The sequence below is a fragment of the Dromiciops gliroides genome, chromosome 2, assembly GCF_019393635.1.
Source record: "Dromiciops gliroides isolate mDroGli1 chromosome 2, mDroGli1.pri, whole genome shotgun sequence".
NCBI lineage: Eukaryota > Metazoa > Chordata > Mammalia > Microbiotheria > Microbiotheriidae > Dromiciops > Dromiciops gliroides.
In genome coordinates, this window is record NC_057862.1 from 657581434 (window position 1) to 657598489 (window position 17056).

General features: G+C 39.9%; 1 protein-coding gene across 1 annotated transcript in view; it reads right to left on the bottom strand.

Annotated features, from left to right (window-relative positions):
• Positions 1-17056, bottom strand: part of HYDIN (HYDIN axonemal central pair apparatus protein) — a 589624-nt gene that overhangs the window by 208275 nt on the left and 364293 nt on the right. Inside the window, 1 exon segment of the mRNA XM_043981230.1 lies at positions 7967-8205. Coding sequence (XP_043837165.1) covers positions 7967-8205 — 239 coding nt within the window.

Below are 17056 nucleotides of genomic sequence, written 5' to 3' on the forward strand. Positions count from 1 at the left end.
CTGGGAGTTCTGGAATTTGGCTATAATATTCCTGGAGGTTTTCCTTTTGGGATCTCTTTTAGGAGGTGATCGGTGGATTCTTTCAATTTCTATTTTAGCTTCTGCTTCTAGAATATCAGGGCAATTTTCCCTCACAATCCCTTGGAGGATGGTGTCTAAGCTCTTGTTTTGGTCATGGTTTTCAGGTAGTCCAATGATTTTCAAATTATCTCTCCTAGATTTATTTTCTAGGTCAGCTGTTTTTCCAAGGAGATATTTCACATTGCCCTCTATTTTTTCATTCAGTTGGATTTGCTTTACTGTGTCTTGGTTTCTCATAAGGTCACTAGCTTCCATTTGTTCAATCCTAATTCTTAGGCAGTTATTTTCAGCAGACAGTTTTTTAATCTCCTTTTCTATTTGGCTTTTCAAACTGTTGACTTTTTTCTCATGACTCTCCTGCATTGCTCTCATTTCTCTTTCCATTCCTTCCTCTCTTTCTCTACATCTTCTTTCTATTTCTCCTACTTTCTCTTCAAAGTCCCTTTTGAGAGCTTCCATGGCCTAAAACCAGTTCATATTTTTCTTGGAAGCTTTGGATGTTGGAGCTTTGGCTCTATTATTATCTTATTCTTCTGAGGATGTATTGTGGTCTACCTTTCCCCCAGAGAAGTTTTCGATGGTCTTCTGCTTTCTCTACCTACTCATCCTGGCTTACTGTTTCTTGGCTTTTTACTCCTTAAAGTGTAGCGCTGCTTCCAGGACATACTGTTCATGCTACAGCATGGCCCAGGGGATGATTGGGCTTCTTCTCAGCCTACCTGGCTTGTGAGTAATCACAGCCGCTTTCTCTTTGACCCGGAAACAGAAGTCTGATTGAACTCTGATTCTCTATGGTCGGAAGCTTGGCGTGCCTCCCCCACTGGGCCACCACCACTTGATTCAGCCCACTGGTTCAGACCCAGGGCACTTTGCTCCAACTCCAGTAGATACTGCCTCCACTTCACCCTGGCCTACCGCCGAACCCCCTCACCAGTCCGTGATCGGAGCCTCAGAAGCTGCTGGTGTTGAAGACTCTGACATGCGCTGGAAGCCGTGTCCCTGGCTGGGTCTGGACCGCGCGCTGAGCTGTTCAGCCTGATCAGTAGGTGATTGGAATTGCCCTCTTTTGCGGAGAAACAGTCTCACTCTGTTCTTATGTGCATTAGGCTATTCTGGGTTTTGATTTTTACCGCATTATTTGGGTGTGAATGGACGGGTTTATCTGGAGCTTGTGGGAGTCACAGCCTCTCCTCCGCCATCTTGGCTCCGCCTCCCCCCCCCCCATCTTCTTTTTTTTTTTTAAGTGAGGCAATTGTTACAGCTAGTAAGTGTGTAAAGTGTTTGAGGCCAGATTTGAACTCAGGTACTCCTGACTCCAGGGACGGTGCTCTATCCACTGCGCCACCTAGCTGCCCCAATTATTGGTGCTATTTTTTTTTTTTTTAGTGAGGCAATTGGGATTAAGTGACTTGCCCAGGGTCACACAGCTAGTAAGTGTTAAGTGTTAAGTGTCTGAGGCCGGATTTGAACTCAGGTACTCCTGACTCCAGGGCCGGTGCTCTATCCACTGCGCCATCTAGCTGCCCCCCCCCATCTTCTTTTAACAGAAGTACTGGGACTACAGAGAAAACCCTCAGAGAAAGCCACCGTCAGTTTTCAAAATGTGCAGAGCTTTTAATGGGAGGAAAAGCAATTATTTATCAGGAAAGCATCCTTCATCATATTGCCTTGAGTAAATCTTGAATAACCCTGAGATTTGGTCCTATATGAGAAAACTGGTTGCTCAACTTTCAGACAAGCTCGTTCACATGTCAAGGGCAGGAAGGCCATTTGGACTGGTTTTAGTTCCACAACCCATGTCCCAGCAATATAAAGTTATTTGTAAGTTTGTTGATGTCAGGGATCTTCTTTGTATGATCCAGAGAATCTAGAATGCAACCCTCAACCTAACAGGTGCTTAATAAATATTTACTGATGAATTGGTTTGATGATTTTTGTTGCAAACTCCCTTGAACTTGTTTCTTTAGCAAGAACAATAAATAAATCTTTTTAGTACTTCTTCCTATTATGCTAATCTCTGGGGGAATTTTCCCCCATTTGTTCCTTCTTAACCATTCTATGACTAGAGTCACACATGAGAAGTATGTAGAAACTTAAATAAGTAAGTAAAAGGAAATCAGTTTCATCATGTGAGTAAACACCAATTCCAGATATATTGATTTTTAACGTGGCTCTATTCAGACAGGGTTTGAGAGTTGGAATGCCTTCCCTCAGCAGACCAGCTGAATAAGTGGCATTTCTGTTGGGGCTTCTGGGAAATGTATGGCACCATAATGACTATCATAGCTTATGTTTCTATAGACTTTTAAGGTTTTCAAAGCACTTCCCCTCCTAACAACCTTGTGAAATAGTGTGAGTTCCATGAGCCCCATTTTATAGCTTAGGAAACAGAGACTCAATGACTTGTCCACAGCGACGTAGCTACTTAGGGTGGGAGCTAGGATACCAGGTCTCCAAGCCTTTTGTCACTAAGGAAAAAGGCTCAGCTATGGAACATAGATGTCACTTGACAACTAGATCCACCAGCTCTCTCTGGTATCCTTGGATATAAAAGACCAACTTCCAAGCTCCAAACACAGTTCTGGATACACTCCTGGGTTGTAATAATATATTCTTTGTGGATTAATGAAAACACCTAATTAAAATCTGTGGTTGACTGGTGCTGTTTTATAGAACTGTATTTTAGTTTGAGAGGTAGTATAGCATAATAGCTACAAAGTGGCATCGAAGTCAGGACAATTTATAGCCAAGTTCTAATCGATACAATCCCTTTATTGGTGTCTGATTCAACTGATCATTGAAAGGGAGGTTCCACCCTGGGACTGTTCAATCTTGTTTGGTCAGGAGCGGGGAAGTGACCTTTCTTTGCCCTATTCAGGGTGACTGCGTCCATGTGGCAGCTTAAACAGGTACTCGGCTAGCAAGGGGCCTTGGGCTCCATGGATGCCTTGGATATTCTGTGTCTCCGTTAAATATGGCTGACTGAACGGTGATCCTGAGATGGTTGTGTCTGGCCTTAGACGCAAGCTTCGGAGTTTGAGAAGCCTAGTGATCCTGGGTCTCCTTGTTGGAACCAAGTGTTGGTAGGGGAGAGGAACTCAGCCCTCAGCCAGGCTTGTGAGGGGACATGGTTCTGGAGGGAGTTACTGTAATAGTGCAGAGCCTCGCGGAAATGTAAAATGGCTCCTTAGCGGTGGACATGCCTAGAGTCAGTTTCTTGGGCAAGGATCAGCAAGAAGGTCAGTGTATGGTTGAATCACAGAGTACATGAGGTGGGTGGGAATAAGGTCTAAGATGATTGGGAAAGCAGGAAGAGTCCAGGTTATGAAAGGCTTTGGATGTCAGACAGGGCATTTTATATTCCATCCTGGAGTTGATGGGGGCACATGGAGTTTACTGGATAGAGGTGACATGGTTGGAGTCGTGAGATGGGTTTGATATCTGACTGCAGTGAGAAGAGATTTGAAGCAGGAAGAGCAATCGAAAGGCTATTGTGATAGTCCAGACACAAGGCGATGTGGGCCTGCACCAAGAGTGGTGGAGAAAAGGGGAAGGTAAATGAGAGATGTTTATGAAAATAAGGTTCCAAGGACTTGACAAACAGATTGGATATGGGGCAAGGGGGAGCAGGGAGAGAGAGAGGAGTCAAGGATGACATCTAGGGTGCAAGCCTGGGTGACTGGCAGCATGGTAGTGCCTGCCACGGTAATAGGGAAGTTTGGAAGTGGGGAGTGTTTGGAGGGGGCAAGACTTCAGTTTGGGCATGTTGAGTATAAGATGTCTGCAGAATGATACCCAGTTCTAGATCACCAATAGGCAGCTGGGGACGTGAGACAGGACGTCAGCAGAGAAGTTATAGATGGGTGAATAGATTTGAGAATCATCAGCATAGAGACGAAAATTGAATCCATGGTGGCCGATGAGGTTACCAGGAAAGATAGTCTGTAGGGAAGAGAGGCAACAGCCCAGGACGTGTTTGTAGGCAGTGGAGAAATAGCCAGTGGGCAGGTATAAGGTGGAAATAATATAGAGAGCAATTTCCTGGAGAAGACAAGATGGAATGTGATCCTTTGGCCATGTAGTTCACCTTGCATGGAGAAGGGTCACATCTTCATATGAGATGAGGAGGAGGAGGGAAGAAGGGGAAGCTCTTGGTAAATGTTCTCTCTTTTTTCTTCAGTGAAATAATGAGGCAAGGTTCTCAGCTGAGAGGATGAGGAGGGAGGGAGTCATGAGTGGTTTGAGGAGGAATTAAAAGATTTGAAAAAGCCACTGTGGTGAGTGGGAGAGTGAATACCTTAGGGAGGTGTAGAAAAAATTGCCTGGCCTATTGAGGCCCCTCACCAAGTTTATGTGAATTAAATTATGTAACATAAATTTGTAGGACATTCAATTGGCATGGTTTGACGATTTCCTCCAGCTTCTTTCAGCAGTATGTGTGTAGGAACAAAGATGGCTGGAGTAATCCAAACTGAGGTGTTAGGATAAGGGGGGCAAAGGGCTTGAGCTGTTTAGCTTTAAATTCCTACACAGCCTGGCCTCAACCTTCCACCCTCATTAGACATTATTTCTCCTCATGTACTCAGTGATCTAGCCAAACTGGTTTTCTCTCTGCTCTCCACTCATATCTCCTCTCTCTGCGCCTTTGGAATGGCCACCCCACATGCCTGTAATGCATTCTCTCCTTATCTCTACTTTGCAGAATCTCTTCCTTTAAAATATACTATCATGAACTATCTTTTTTTTTTTTTTTGGCAGGGCAATGAGGGTTAAGTGACTTGCCCAAGGTCACACAGCTAGTAAGTGTTAAGTGTCTGACTCCACATTTGAACTCAGGTCCTCCTAACTCCAGGGCCTGTGCTCTATCCACTGTGCCACCTAGATGTCCCCTATGAACTATCTTTTTCATAAAGCCTTTCCTAATTCTCCTAGCTGCTACTAACGATCCTCCCTCCCAGACTACCTTGTATTTATCTACTTTGAAAATGCCACCTCCTGGAGACCTTTCCCAGCCCCTATTAATTTTAATACCTTACCTCTGTTGAACATTTGCAATTTATACTGTACGTATCCTGTTTGCATATATTTGCTTACATATTGTCTTCCCCCTTAGACTGTATGCTCCTTGAGGGTAGGGACTATCTTTTGTCTTTCTTTGTATACCTAGCATTTAGCACAGTGCCTGCCCATTAATAAATGCTTATTGACAAAAATGCATTTGTATTTTTAATTTTTTATGTTCTCCCTCCATATATGTATACATATATGTACATAGGTGTAAACATATACACCTATATACATATCTAATTTGCACTTGTCTTCTACATTAAAATAGAAATTCCTTTTGAGTAGAGATTTCTTCCTTTTTGGTATTTGTATAACTAGCACAGGTTCTGACATATAGTAGGAGCTTAATAAATTACTTTTTTGATTGACTGGTTGCAGAGTAAATAAATAGCTGTCCCATATGTGATTCATACTGTACACTAAGTACCTTTCTACTCTCCTTTTTGGGGAGATATGAGTCTAACCAAAGGTTTAAGTAATTTCCTTCAGGTCAATAAAGAACCGAAAAGGATAAGGAAATTAATCTCATCCTTCTCATCAGAGGCCAAAATCTGAAACCAGGCATGCAATGGCATGGTGGTTCTCTTGGGCTCAGTGATGAAATGAATTGTTATAGAGGGAAAGTAGTGGTAAACATAATTCAAGAAAGTGTTTTTAATCACATTTATGCAGTAGCCTTTTGCCTTCATAATTATGCTTAGCTTAGATGACTAAGATTATTTTTTATTCTTTAAACAGAAGGGAAAATAGTTCTGAAGTATTTTGGGTAGAAAAGTGATGTCAGTGTGGGAGTCAAAATTTGCCACTGGAAATCTATATGCAGGAAATTGAAAGATTCATAGAAGCTCACAGAAGCCTAGCATTTTAGACTACAGATATTACTGATCATCTATTATCAGTCACCTTGTGCTAGGATGGAACAAGAAGGTCACTTAAGTGATTTTGGTTGTTTCCTTATCCCTAAACAAGAGGTAATGACGCTTGTACTACCTACATTAGAAGTTTATTGTAGGGAAAATGCTTTGAAAACCCAAAGGTGCCCCCCAAATTATGAATAATCGCTCTTATGAACAATTACAAAGATTGAACCAAACTGAATGCAGTGAAATTAGAAAGAACCAACTTTAACCCTCAAAAAGAGAGATAAGAAGACACCTCCCAAGCAGAACCAGGGGAACCATTTACATAGTCATAACAATAATATAAAGAAAAATAACTGAAAGACTGGAGCACTCTAATGCTTAATTAATTAATCAGACACAATTCCAGCAGACTCCCTCTGGATAAATAGGGGATGCCTCAAGACGTGGAATAGGACACATGTTTTTTGGACATGACCAATGTGGGAATTTGTTTGCTTGACTTTGTATATTTTCTTTTCAATGGCAGGGGGGTAACTTGGGAGGTAAAGTAGGGGCTAAGATAGGGTTCCAAAAATAAAATCAGAATAGGACAGAAGAAAAGCCAAAAGGAATCCCAGATAAGCAAGATAGCTTTGGAAGTTATGTTGTATAATTGCAACTTAGAATAAAGGTAATTTATCATACACGTACAGAGATAAGCAAGCTGTACATTATAGAGATTCACAGTGTTGTGTATGATCCCCTCCTCTTCTACAGTGTTTATGGAAATGCTCATTTTATTTGGTGTTTGCTGAGTTAAGATTTTTTTTAAGGAAAAAAGTAAAAGAGCAAGAGTGTGAGAGTAGCTGGGGGTTGGGGGGGGTGAGAGACAGAGAAGAGAAAGAAAGCAATGTAGAGGGAAAATAAAGAGACACAGAGAAACAGAGACAGAAATATAGAGACATGAAGAGAGACAAAGAGAGAAGAGAGATAGAAAGAGACATAAGACACAGAGAGAGAAAAAGACAGAGGGGGGGAGGGAGGGAGAGAGAGGAGAAAGCGAGAGATAGATAGACACAGTGAGACAGAGACAGACAGAGAATATCATAGTGGGACCCAGCTTTGAGGAGTGTAATTTCTGAGTCAGTGCACCCGTCCAGGTCTTTGAAGTTGAGCCAAAGAGAGGAACAATTTTGTTGTTGGGTTTTTTTTTGTTTGTTTTTTGTTTTTTTTTGGTGAGGCAACTGGGGTTAAGTGACTTGCCCAGGTTCACACAGCTAGTAAGTGTTAAGTGTCTGAGGCCAGATTTGAACTCAGGTACTTCTGAATCCAGGGCCGGTGCTCTATCCACTGCGCCACCTAGCTGCCCCGAGAGGAACAATTTCAAAGAGTCCAGTCAAGCAATGCATCCAGCAGATATGCTGCCCCCAGAGGGACCACCATGGGAGCACCTTGAGAAAAGGCCTTAACCATGCGTGGGCCAAACAGGTTTCCTAATTATTTACCTCTCTGTTAGCACACTCTGTGCATGCCCACTCTTCTCACTGATGTCAAGAGTGTGTCACAAATTTTAAATAGAATATTTTGTTACTATTGCTATTATGATGCCAAGTCAGCAAATGCCTTTGAACTAATTCCATATAATGCCTGATTTTTGGATGTGTTGATCAGTTTTGAAATTTTTTCTTTTCTTTTCTTCCTTTAAAAAAAAATCTCTGGGAGCAGCTAGGTGGCACAGTGGATAAAGCACTGGCCCTGGATTCAGGAGGTCCTGAGTTCAAATCAGACCTCAGACATTTGACACTTACCAGCTGTGTGACCCTGGGCAAGTCATTTAACCCCCATTGCCTTGCCAAAAAAAACTTTGCTCTGGGAGAGGGAGAGGGAGGAGGAGGGGAAGAATCTAGGTGATTGACAAACAAAAGATATCCATAAAAATGACACAAAACTAGGACTGAACCCTAAACACTCCCTACCTGAAATGGGCCCCCAAGTTGAGCTCTGGAGCAAAAGGCTTGTCCGAAACAATTGTGGTGCCCTTCCCCACGGCTTCCACGGGAATCTGGTAGCTGTTGCTATTCTGAATGGACAAAATGATCACATCTTTGAATGGCAACATGTCGTCTAAGTTGGCAGTCACCATCAGGAGAACTTCACTTTCTGGAGGAACTACGCCTTCATCTGGCGAAATCTTCCACAGGGACTTTTTGTTGATCTACAATGCAAGATCAAAAAGTTCATGGCCAAAGAATTCTTTTGTTTCCATTTGGCACATGCCAAACCCTAGAGACATCAAATAAAGTAAACAACAAAGGTTGACCTCAAAGGGGAACCATTTTTTCTTTCTTTTTTTAAGGCTATATGTGCACAATCACATTAAACATATTTCTGCATTAGTCAGGCTGTGAAAGAAGAATAAGAACAAAAGGGAAAAACCTCAAAAAAACCAAAAGGTCAGAAAAGTATGGTACACTCTGCATCTGGATGCCACAGTTCTTTTCCTGGATTTGGAAAGCATTTTCTATCATGTGTCCTTTGGAACTCTCTTGGACCATGGGATTGCTGAGAAGCGTCAAGTCTATCACAGTTAATCCAAACACCATGTTGAAGATACTGTGTACAATGTTCTGGTTTTGCTCATCTCACTGAGCATCAGTTCATGTAAGTGATTCCAGGAGAAACCATTTTTTCAACAGAAATGATCAGGACAATCTTTGGAAAGGAAAACCTGTTATGGCCCTTAGACTTGTGTTCCCCCTTTTGCAGTGATGGTAGAAGCAAAAAATCACAATTTTTTTAGACCTTCTATTAACATAAATTTGAATTCTGGTACTCTAAATGAAAGATCTTGAGCCAATAATCAATAAGTAGTTATGGAGGAACTAAATGAAGTAAATATTTACATTCTCATGATAATTGAAACTAGATGATATAAGGAAGTTGGAGCTAAATGGAAGGGAAATTAGTATTTATAGAATGCTTTCTGTTTTGTAAAGTTTTCTACAAATGTTATTTCATTTGATCCTCACAACCACCCTGGGAGGTAGGTGCTTTTATTATCTCCATTCTATAGAGTAGGAAACTGAGGCAATCATGTTAAGTTCTTCCCTAGGATCACACAGCAAGTAAATATCAGAATCTGGATTTGAATTCAGGTCTTCATGACTCTAGGTCCACTGTTCAATCCAATGCACAACCTAGCTGCCAAGTTCACCTTAGCAAGGAAAATAGGAGAAATACCAAACAACAGGATAAAGAGGGAAGATTATATTTTATCACTTAACATTACAAAAAAAGATGAAAATGACCATAGCTTAACAGTCAGGAAATAATTGGTTATCAATGTGGGGGGGTCATTTCCAAATTAGCTACCTTTGTGTAGCAAAAAGATAGAGTAAAAGGTAAAAATATTGGCTTAGACCATCACTATTTTCTATGGAAGTTTAACCAATTGAAGGCAATTGCCCACATGAGGAGGTGAATAGAACCCAAAATTCCCTTAGCCAATGAACATGGGACCTCCTAGCTAAGGAGAGAAAGATGTCAATCAAGTGTAATATCAAGCTAGAACCAAAACTCATTTGGAATCATCTTCATTTCAGAGGATGTTGGCAGGAAGTTACAAAGAATATTGTAACATGAACCAGTAAAGCATGTCGTGGAGTCTGTAAAGAGCTTTGGCTTGAGATTTACCTAAAACATGCGATTACAAGAAACCTTAGAGGGGGAAACAAGGATGAGAAAACAAACAATGGACTGAGAAGTTCTTGACCTTTTGGTGTGTCCCAGGCTGCTTTGGCAGAATGTACCTATGGATCCCTTAGCTGAATATTGGTTTTTGTTTTTGTTTTTTTATTAATATTGTTAAATAATTGGAGAAATACCAAATTTTAGTTAGAAATTAGTGGGAAAAATACATACTCTTTTTTTCCCAACTGAAATTCACAGAAGCTATGAAATCTGTTCATAGATCAATCTATGGACTCCAAGACCTCTTGTTCTACGATGGCCTAGTTTCATCATCTTTGACTTTGAAACTACCACATTTTATGTCACCTTAGCTTCTGATATACAATATGGAGACATTTAAATAGGACTTGAGAAAATGGAATCAGGGAAAGCAACTAGACCAGACCAAGTACATATAGCAGAAATCTGTGCTGGAGGTGACACAGTTTTGAAAGCACTAAGGGATCAACTTTCAACATATCTAAAAGATGGGACTAAAGAAAAAATCATAGATGGCGTTTGCAACAAAAAAAGTGATCAGGAGGATTTTGATAACTCCCACACAACATGCCCATTTTATCCTCATAAAAATGTCATATGAGAATGACCTAGACAGGTGTCAGTGACATATTGGATAAAAATATGAGAATGGAATGGCTGACTTTAGCTGCTGATTTCCTACAGAAGACCATATCATTACAGCACATAACTGACTAGGCAGTGCAGTGAATATAAGATTCCACTTGATTTATTGTTTAAACACTTGGCTCAATAGAACAAAGAATGACCTCCAAACCTCTCCTCCAACAAGGTAGCTATGCTTATACTAAGGTCTTGCAAGATGTCTTAATGGGTAGAACCATGGAGACCTTGTTCAACAATATTCTATCAATATTAAGTGAAAAACAAAACAGGGACATGTAAGCTTGCTAAAGACATTTGACTTTGTCATGGAGCATGACCTGCGCAGAGTCCAAATAGAAGATTTTTCTATGGATGACCTCTGGATGCTTCTGTCTGAATGATTGTTTTGGCAACCTCTTCAGTGAAATCCATGCCAACTTAAAAGAGATTATTCTAACAATACACATGGTAAAAATGAAATAGACGAATCATGAACATTGCTTGGGATATGTCATATACTTGGCTGTCCATTGAGTTAATCCATCTAGACATCTATGTTAGATAGATACCAGAGATGAACAGAAAAAAGACCCTAGACATCATATTTCAAGAAATTATCAAGGAAAATTGTCCTGATAGTTTAGATCTGGGGGTAAAATAGAAATTGAAAGAATCCAGCCATCACCCCTGAAACAGATCGCTAAATGAAAACCCTCAATGAATTTTTGTGCCTCTTTTACCATTAGGTTAATTCTGTTCTTAAGGTGTTTTTATATAATATCATAGCTAAATTCCAGAGCTCCCAGGTCAAGGAGAAAATACTACAAGTGGTCAGAAAGAATTCAAATATCATGGAGCCACAGACAGGATCAAACAAGATTTAGTAGTTTCTACTTTAAAGGAATGGAAGGCTTGGAATATGATATTCTAGAAGGCAAACCAAGAACTACCTTCCAACAAAGTTGAGTGTAATCATTTAGGGGAAAATGGATGTTTGATGAAATAGAGGACTTCTAAGCATTCATTCCTGATGAAAAGATCAGAGATGAATAGAAAATTTGGCATTGGAACAGAAGACTCAAGAGAAACAGAAAAAGGTAAATATTAAAGAGTAATCATAAGGAACTCAAGGTTAAATTGTTTACATTCCTATATGGGAAAATGATACAAGTAACTCCTAAGAACTTTATTATTATTAGGACAGTTAAAAGGAGTTTATATAGAAAAGAGGCATGAGTATGAGTTGACTTTGTTGGAATGCTCTCCAAAAAATTGAAGGGGGCAGACAGGGAAGAAGAATGCACTGAGATACATACATAAATACATACATACACACACACATATATATTTATATATATAAATTACATTTTAAATAGAAATGGAATTTACCCAATAAGGAAATAGGAGGGAAAAGGGATAAGAGAAGGAGGAGGTAATAAAAGGAAAGGTAGATTAAGGGGGAAATGGGTTGGAAGCAAAATGGGCTTTTTGAGAAGGTATGAGACAGACAGACAGAAGATAATGGGATGGAGAGAAATACATAGTAATAATAACTGTGAATGTGAATGAAATGAGCTTCCCCATAAAACAGAAGCAGATAGTCAAATGGATTAGAAACTAGGACCCAAAATATTGTTTAAAAGAGACACATTTGAAACAGAAAGACATATGCATAGTATTAAAATGAAGGGGAGAATCTAACTTGCTTCAGCTGGGTAAAAAAAAAAACAACAAGGCAATGTAGAAATCATGGTTTCAGACAAAGCAAAACCAAAAATAAACCAAATTAAAAGAGATAATCCTGTGTGACCCTGGGCAAGTCACTTAACCCCAATTGCTTCACCCCCCCCCCAAAAAAAAGAGCCATTCCCTAATTGATAGATGGTCAAAGGATATGAACAGGCAGTTTTCAGAAGAAGAAATCAAAGCTATTTTTAGTTATGAAAAAATGCTCTAAATCACTACTGATTAGAAAAATGCAAATTAAAATAACTTTAAGGTACCACCTCATTCCTATGAAACATAACAAATGCTGGAGGGTATGAGACGAAAACAGGCACACTAATGAACGAGTTGTGAACCAGTGCAACCATTCTGGAAAACAATTTGAAACTATACCTAAAGGGCTATAAAATAGTGCTTACCCCTTTAACCCAACAATACTAGTACTAGTCTGTATCCCAAATAAATCAAAGAAAAAGAAAAAGGACCTATATTTACAAAAATATTTATAGCAACTCTTTTTGTAGCAAAGAATTGGAAATCGAGGAGATATTTATCAATAGGGGAACAGAGGAACAAGTTGTGGCATATAATTGTGATGGAGTACTATTACCCTATATGAAATGATGAGAAGGCGGCAGCTAAGTGGCATAGTGGATAAAGCACTTTCCCTAGATTCAGGAGGACCTGAGTTCAAATCTGGTCTCAGACACTTGACATGTACTAGCTGTGTGGCCCTGGGCAAGTCACTTAACCCTCATTGCACTACCAAAAAAAAATGATGAGGGGTGGGTTCAGAAAAACATGGCCAGACCCAGATGAAGTGATGCAAAGTGAAGTGAGAAGAACTGGGAAATCATTGTGCATAGTAACAGCAATGTTGTAATAATGATCAACTATGAAAGACTTGGCTACTCTGATTAATACAATGTTCCAAGACAATTCCAAAGGACTCATGATGAAAAAACCTCCAGAGACAGAACTGATGAACTCTGATGACATATACTTTTTTCATTTTATTTTTCTTGTTTTTTAAACATGGCTACAGGACAGCTAGGTGGAACAGTGGATAGAGCACCAGCCCTGGAGTCAGGAGTACCTGAGTTCAAATCCAGCCTCAGACATTTGACACTTACTAGCTGTGTAACCCTGGGCAAGTCACTTAACCCCAATTGCCTCACACACACACAAAAATATGGCTACTATGGAAATATGTTTTACATGATTTCACATGCCTGACATCATATTGCTTGCCTTCTCAGTAGGTGGGGGAAGGGGTAGGAGGGAGAAAGAGAATTTGGAACTCAAAATTTAAAAAAGAAAAGAATGTTAAAAATAAATAAATAATAATTTAAGAAAATAATCACATAAATTATCAAATCAGCCCACCAATAAGCATTTGTGGACACCTACTATGTGCCAGGCATTGTGCTAAGCACTAGGGTGACAAAGAAAGGCAAAAACCAGTCCCTGCTCTCACCAGGAAAGACAACAAACAGCTATTTATAAACAAGATAAGTTGGAGATAGTCAATAGACATAAAGCTCTAGTGTCCAGGGGGATCAGAAAGAGCCTTTTGTAGAAGGTGGGATTTTAGCTGGGACTTTAAAGGAAGCAAGGAAACAGAGATAAGTTTGCTCCTATGAGCAAAGTGAAAAGTTCTAGAAAGAGTAAAAAAAAATTTTTGAAAGATCTGAGGTTTGATTTGAAATGTAGCTAAACTGTCAGTTTTTCTAAATGAGAATGGTTTTGTTTATTCATATTCTTCATTCCATCAGCATTGACATAAATGGAACATTATAATAAATGCTTACCAGAATTCAAGCACAGAAAATGTCACAAACAATAATGAAGCCTGCAGCATCACACCAAGATGCCACCAGCCTTTCTTAAAGGGACATATTGATGATCTTGTCATTTATATTCCTTTTTTGAAATTAAATTTTATTTTTTTAATCACCATAAATCTATCTTCTCTCCCTTCCACCCCGCTCTGACTCAATTGAGAGTAAAAAAATAGAAACACTGATATCAACAGGTATAATCAAGCAAAACCAATGGCCACATTGGCCATGTTTAAAAACAAAGGAATTACACACACATATGCATATATTTCTGTCTAATACATATATATATATATACACATATATGTATACATGTATATCTCTATCCATATCCACATATATGTATATGGATATAGGTGAGTGTGTGTAGAGGACACATGTATCATGTTTCAATATTACAGTATAAGCAGCTTCCCCTGGCTTAGTACCTTATGATTATTCATTCATATTTACCTTTTTATATTTTTCTTGGCTCCAGTGCTTGCAGTTCAAGCATTCTACCTAACTCTGATCTTTTCATCAGGAATACAAGGAAATCCTCTATCTAAATAAAGGTACATTTTTCTCCCATATGATTATACTAAGTTTTTTTGTTTTTTTGTTTTTTTTAGGGGCAATGGGGGTTAAATGACTTGCCTAGGGTCACACAGCTAGTAAGTGTCAAGTGTCTGAGACCAGATTTGAACTCAGGTCCTCCTGACTCTAGGGCCAGTGCTTTATCCATTACGCCACCTAGCTGCCCCCTGAGTAAGCTATTCTTGACTATAAACAAACATATCATTTGCCTTCTGGAATACTATATTCCAAATTCTTTGTTCTTTCAGAGTGGTGGCTGCTAAGTTGTGTATGACCTTCATCTTGGCTCCTCAGTACTTGAATTCTTTCTGGCTTTCTGCAGTATTTTCCTTTGGCCTGGAACCTCTGGATTTTGGCTATGACATTCTTGGTAGTTTATATGTTATGTAGGCAGCAATTGGTGGATACTTTCTATTTCCATTTTGCCTTCTTAGTTATAAGAGATCTTTGCAGTTTGCTTTTAAGATTTCTTGAAATAAAAATAGCTTCATTTTGTTTATGAAAATATTTTAAATGATTAATAAAAACTCTTGCCTCATCGCTCCAGGAATCCTAGTTGAAGTTGTATCCAGACTGTTTTTCCTTGAGGTTTTGCTTATAAATGTTTTGGAGGCATTCCCCTCTTTTGGGTTTGTGACTTGAGTATCCCTTTTACCAAAAGACATATTAATGGTGGGATTCTTTGCTTGCTTATTCTTCCAGTCTGCTTCCTGACTTTGTACTTGCTGTTTGGCTGGATATCACATCTTGAGAGAAGGTCAATGCTGGTCTTATTGTTTTCTTAAGGTAATGAGTGTTGCATTATTCAGGCTGGGGACCTGCAAGCTTTCAATGCTCCCAAAGTGGTCTGATCCAGGGCAGTCTGATTTCTGTCCCATCCTGGTCTGAACTCTTCAAGTTACTTACCTGGCTTTAGGACTGAAGAAAAGCAGATTGCTGCTAGATTCAGCTGCTACTAGCCGGCTGGACAGCTCAGCTATTTTAGTGAAAGAAGTGTAGTAGGCTTCCCTGTAAGAGTCCTTTTGGTCTGGGATTCCTATCCCACTTAATCCTCTGCAGACTTTAGACTACGCTAGAAGTTAAAACTGAGACCCCTCTCTGTTCCTGGCGTCTGAGCCACACTTGCTTGGTCCTCTTTGTACATAGCCTAAAGCCTTAACCATTCTTTACCACCTCCAGGCAGAAGTCCCCTCTTCAGTTCACCCTGGATTTGTAACCCGTTAGGGAGTGACACCACTGTTACGAGACCTTACACAGGTTTCGTTCTCTCTGTGCTGAATATTGGACCCCTTCTTGCATGGCTACACAGATCCTCCCTGCAATGGAATGCTTCTTTTGATCACCTCCTGGCAAGACCTCATTCCCAATATGCACAGACTTCTTAGTCTTCCTATACCAACCTGGTCTGGAAAAATAACTCATTGTGATTTTTTTATTGGATTTACCCATTAGATTTTGGTTTGGTAAATGTTTTATATCTATTTGGAGGGAGGATTTTTTTGGAGGTGTTGCGAGTAAAACTATACATGGTGGCCCTATTACTGTCCCAAGTGTAGTCCCAAAATTAGTTGGGGTTTCTAATATATTTGTTACTTAGAAATTAGAGGCTTCTGTACCAGTTTGGGGGCATTAAGCATTTTTTTTTAGTGAGGCAATTGGGGTTAAGTGACTTGCCCAGGTCACACAGCTAGTAAGTGTTAAGTGTCTGAGGCTGGATTTGAACTCAGGTACTCCTGACTCCAGGGCCGGTGCTTTATCCACTGCATCACCTAGCTGCCCCATTAAGCATTTATTAAAGTATATTAAATATTAGCAAAGAGCGCGTGCATGGCTCTAAAAGATAGGAAAGCCTAGCTAGGAAACAGGAGAGAAGAGAGAAAATGGGGAGCCCTAGAGGGCTGTGTCTGCTCTCACCCAGTTCCCGCACCAGAGAGAGCAAGTCTCTCTGCAAGCTTGCTGAGGGCAGGAGCAGAGCCCACCCATAAACATTGTTCAAAGCTAATTGGCTAGCATCACTCAAATCTACTGGTTCACGGGATGTGGAGTAGTGCTGAGGTGTTTCCTGGTGTATGTGTCTCCGTGTCTTTGTGTGTCTCTCTCCTTGCTGATGAAATTGTAAGAGATCTGGGCTGTTCTGTTTTCACTTCATATCACAAGTTATCACAAGGTAACTTGGTTAACTTGAGGGAGGTGCCACCTGTGGAACTTGAATTGTTTCTTGCTTTCTTTGGTTTTCACCCCCAAACTGAGGTTTCTCTGTTTCCTTAATTATAACTTCAAGTATTGGTGTTCAAATATTAGGACCAAAATAGCATTATAGCACCTGGAATCACAGATAAAGTCTTTCACATCTCCTTTGTTAACTAAGGATGAATAAACTGGAAAATATTCCAATCCCATACTTTTATTCCTTTCAATGAAATTCTGCACTCGAAAATCCCCAAAAGTAGATCCGGAAGTAGAGACAATAGTTAACACCTTCCTCCTCACCAATGACCATCCTTAAAGTAATGGACATCTCTAGTGCACATCAGAGAAGGAGCTATTCCTATACTCAAAGGGAAATTTGGG